We start from the raw sequence: 3,567 nt of genomic DNA on the forward strand, positions 1-3,567 counted from the left end.
GCTTCCTCCATTCAGATTATTCCTATCAAAGCTCAACTGGTTATCTGAAGCCAAACAATGGTAATAAGAATCCTGCAGGCCTTCTGGACGGCTGCCTTTACCCTCCTACCTGGATCCAAAGGGGCCACTTAGACTCCTTACATACACCAAACAAAAATTAGTCACCCCACTCAAAAAGGGTGGGAGTAGGGACAGGGCTTGAAAACCACAGATAACCAAGGTATTTCTTCCAAGTGGTCAGTTTAAAACAACAACAACAAAAAAAAATTTATTCAGATTCCAAGAGAAAATACTGTGTGAGAGCCAGGTATTGGGGCTGCCCTTTCTCAGGACCCACGGCTTTCTCAGTCTGTTTGTTCATATGGATAGTGAGACATTAAGGCCCACAGAGTGTGCGCTTGAGTGGAAGGAGGATATTGGTCACCTGTGGGCACAGACCAAAGGGCAAAGATGCAGAAAGCTGCACCTCTATCCACCACCATGGCTTGGGGCCTCTGGCTCACAGAAATTCCCAAGATAGCCCCCACCCAAGCCTTCACACAAATTACCTCCTTCTGGCTCAACTCCAGTCAGGCCCTTTGAAGGCCAATTTGGGAAAGAGCCATAAATTTCCCTTTTCCAGAAGAGAATTCTTGTCTACCCACTGGTAAGGTTCTTGTTTTCAGCTGGCTTTTGTTGTTTTTAAAAGAAAAACCAAAGAGAAGGAAGTATAATTTTCCATACCTGAACCAGTCTGCAGCCAGCCAGAGCCTGCTGGACAGCAGCCCTCAAGGATGCACAGTGGTGCACCAAGCTTGTCACATGGAATTGAAGAGATCCACAAGCCCCCTACCAACCTACCATAGGGTCATCCACTGTCATCCTCCCACAGGGTCAGCCCAATTCCAGCTCTAAGGATGCTGGCAGCCACAGGTGACAATCTCTGGGCCTCTGTGGGCTTCCTTCACCCAGGGCCAAGATGCCTGCCTCTCCTGGACTGAGACAAAGCAAAGTTTTCTTAAACAAAAACCAGAGCATAAATCCACTCCATCACCAAGAATCATCTCAGGGCAAGTCCAGCCCCCTTCCCTGGGGCATTTAAAACACACATCTCTCTGAACCAAACAGGTAGATGAGATATGATCTGAAAAGGGGAAAAAAGGGATTGTGAGTGGGGTACAAGGAATGAGTCACAGAACCAACTTCTCAGCCCACCACAACACTGTGGTTTTGTCAGGGGAGAGGCATCTATACCTCAAACTGTACCTAGTGATGCAGGAAAATGCAGGGGAGGAGGAAAAAAGAAAAAACAAAACAAACAAAAAAAAAAGTGGCTGTACCACTTTCTTTGAAAGTCACTTAATGCTTTTCTCGTGGTTCTCCCCTCTATACCTCAAACTGTACCTAGTGATGCAGGAAAATGCAGGGGAGGAGGAAAAAAGAAAAAACAAAACAAACAACAAAAAAAGTGGCTGTACCACTTTCTTTGAAAGTCACTTAATGCTTTTCTCGTGGTTCTCCCCTACCCTGGTTGCTTTGCTGAGTTCTTGGGTGCAGGCAGGGCCTTTTCTAGCTGGAGGAGCTGCTGCTCTGAGAGTTTGGAGAGTCCTGCTCGTTGATGGTGTTCAGCAGTAGGCATGCGGGTGGCTGTATTAGGTGGGCGTGCCCAGGCTCTTGAGCCTGCTCCTCGGAGGGCTGGCAGAGGCCTTCCTCCTCATCGCCAGGAGGCTGCACATGGCAGCTGTCACAGAAGTCCAGGGGTCCATCCAGAACATCGTCGATGAGCGTGTTGAACTCTTTGAGGTCATCGTCATGGTGGCCCCGGTTGCACACACACACCTCGATGCCCGAGTCACCTGTGAAGCGGCGATGTCTCCCAGGCGTCTTGTCTTTGCTGTCAGGGGGTGTGCTGCCGTGCTCAGAGCTGTAATCTTTCAGCAGCTCCTCCTTACATTCAGAATCCTTGTCCAGGAAGGCCCCTTGGTCCAGCTCTGCCGGGCTGGCCACAGAGCCACTGGGCTCCATTCCAGGGGCTTTGGTGGCTGCTCGGTTGGCTGGCACATCGGAGGGCTCAGGGTCGGTGATGCTCGGGGGTCTCGTGCTGCTTCTGCTGGGCCCAGACAAGGGGCTGCTCTGCACCCCCTGGGAGCCCCTGGTGGGATCAGCACCCAGGGGGCTGCCACTTGCAGGGCCACACTGTGGAGGCAACTGCTGCTGCTGTAGCTGGAAGGCACTGTATGGTGGGGGAGGAGTTGGAGGTCGGTTCACCACTTCCTCATAAGGAGGTAGTAAATAGTTTGGCAAAAACCCTAAAATGGGGAGGTAGGGAGGAGAAATTACTGCACTGGAATTGTTCTAGGAAGGATTACAAAGCTCACACTAAACCTACGCACTATCTCTTCCACCTCAGCATACTACCAAGTGACAGCTATAGCTCTTAGTTATTGGCAGGGGAGAGGGCTGTGAGCAATGTTGCAGAGAAAGGGGGACAGTTTAGGAGTGACCTAATCTAGCTTCTTGACATCTGAGAGCCCCTAAATCTGCTTCACAGGCAAGGACTTCCCATCAGGAGTCAAGGCAGAGGGTTAAGCAAATGTGGTGGATAGCCAAGAAATAATTTGTCTGGAATGGACCTATTTCCACATGCACGCAAGTCTCATGTTTCTCGCTCAGACTGTGTCTTCCATCTAAGTCCCATAGGCCTGAGAGATTATAACTATGACTTCTTGACCATTTTTTTCCTTCTCCCACCCTTCCAGATGTATCATGAAGAGGGTCTTTTTCTGGGAGGTTAGCAATCTGTGTTGTTTCTCTCACTCATGAGAGTGGCCTAGAAAGACAAACTGAGCTTCACTTTGACTTTGATCAAGAGTGGCTGGTTACAAGCAAAGGGTGAGGATCCTCTGTCATGCAAGGCTTATTAACAACATGCCAGGTGAGTTATCTTTTGAATGTGTGGAATGCCCTGAGGAACAATAATTACTAGCATTTACTGTGCACTTACTATATGCCAGGCACTGTGCTAAGCACTTAACCCTTCTAAATGTGGAATTCAAAGAATTGTGACCATTTTATTTCATAGAAGACACTGCAGAATGGTTTTGGACAGGCTGCACAGTTGGGTCTCCATTGACCATTTGAGAGGTCATGTGCAAGGAAACCCAGGGAAGGCCAGGGAGTGCTCTTCAGTGAGTCACCAAGTTTTTTGGTTCTCAGGAAGTCCCAATGCTACCCCCACACCTGCCTCTTTCAAGGCAGCCTGCTCAGGCCTATAACATGGCATTAAGCAAACTGGGAAGAATTCAGGCCATTGAACTCCAAATCTTGATTCACTACCTTCCTTAAAAAAAAAAAAATCTGGGCCGGCCCGGTGGCGCACTGCTATAGTGCGCCGCTTGAGAAGCGCGGTGGCGCTCCCGCCGAGGGTTCGGATCCCACAATTACTCAGCGCTGCCATTTTATTTCAGTACGTACACCAAAAGCCACCCTCAGGAGCTCAGGTGCACAGACCCAGGGCCCAGACTGTATACTGCCAACGAGGACCCCCATGAACATGGTGGTTTGCCTGCCCTGTCGTGCACAGTGCAG

At 49.6% G+C, this 3,567-nt stretch overlaps 1 protein-coding gene across 3 annotated transcripts in view; it reads right to left on the bottom strand.

The window, feature by feature from the left end:
* Positions 1-241: 241 nt before the first annotated feature.
* The window catches only part of WBP1L (WW domain binding protein 1-like), a 63,255-nt gene continuing 59,929 nt past the window's right edge, over positions 242-3,567 (bottom strand). For all 3 annotated transcript variants that reach the window (XM_008579750.1, XM_008579751.1, XM_008579749.1), the window contains 2 exons: positions 1,372-2,288; positions 242-1,233 (listed from right to left, as the gene is read on the bottom strand). In XM_008579750.1, coding sequence (XP_008577972.1) covers positions 1,549-2,288 — 740 coding nt within the window. In that variant the 3' untranslated portion in view covers positions 242-1,233; positions 1,372-1,548. The remainder of the gene's footprint in view (positions 1,234-1,371; positions 2,289-3,567) is intronic.

Source organism: Galeopterus variegatus, unplaced genomic scaffold, assembly GCF_000696425.1.
Source record: "Galeopterus variegatus unplaced genomic scaffold, G_variegatus-3.0.2 Scaffold1953, whole genome shotgun sequence".
NCBI classification, from domain to species: Eukaryota; Metazoa; Chordata; class Mammalia; order Dermoptera; family Cynocephalidae; genus Galeopterus; species Galeopterus variegatus.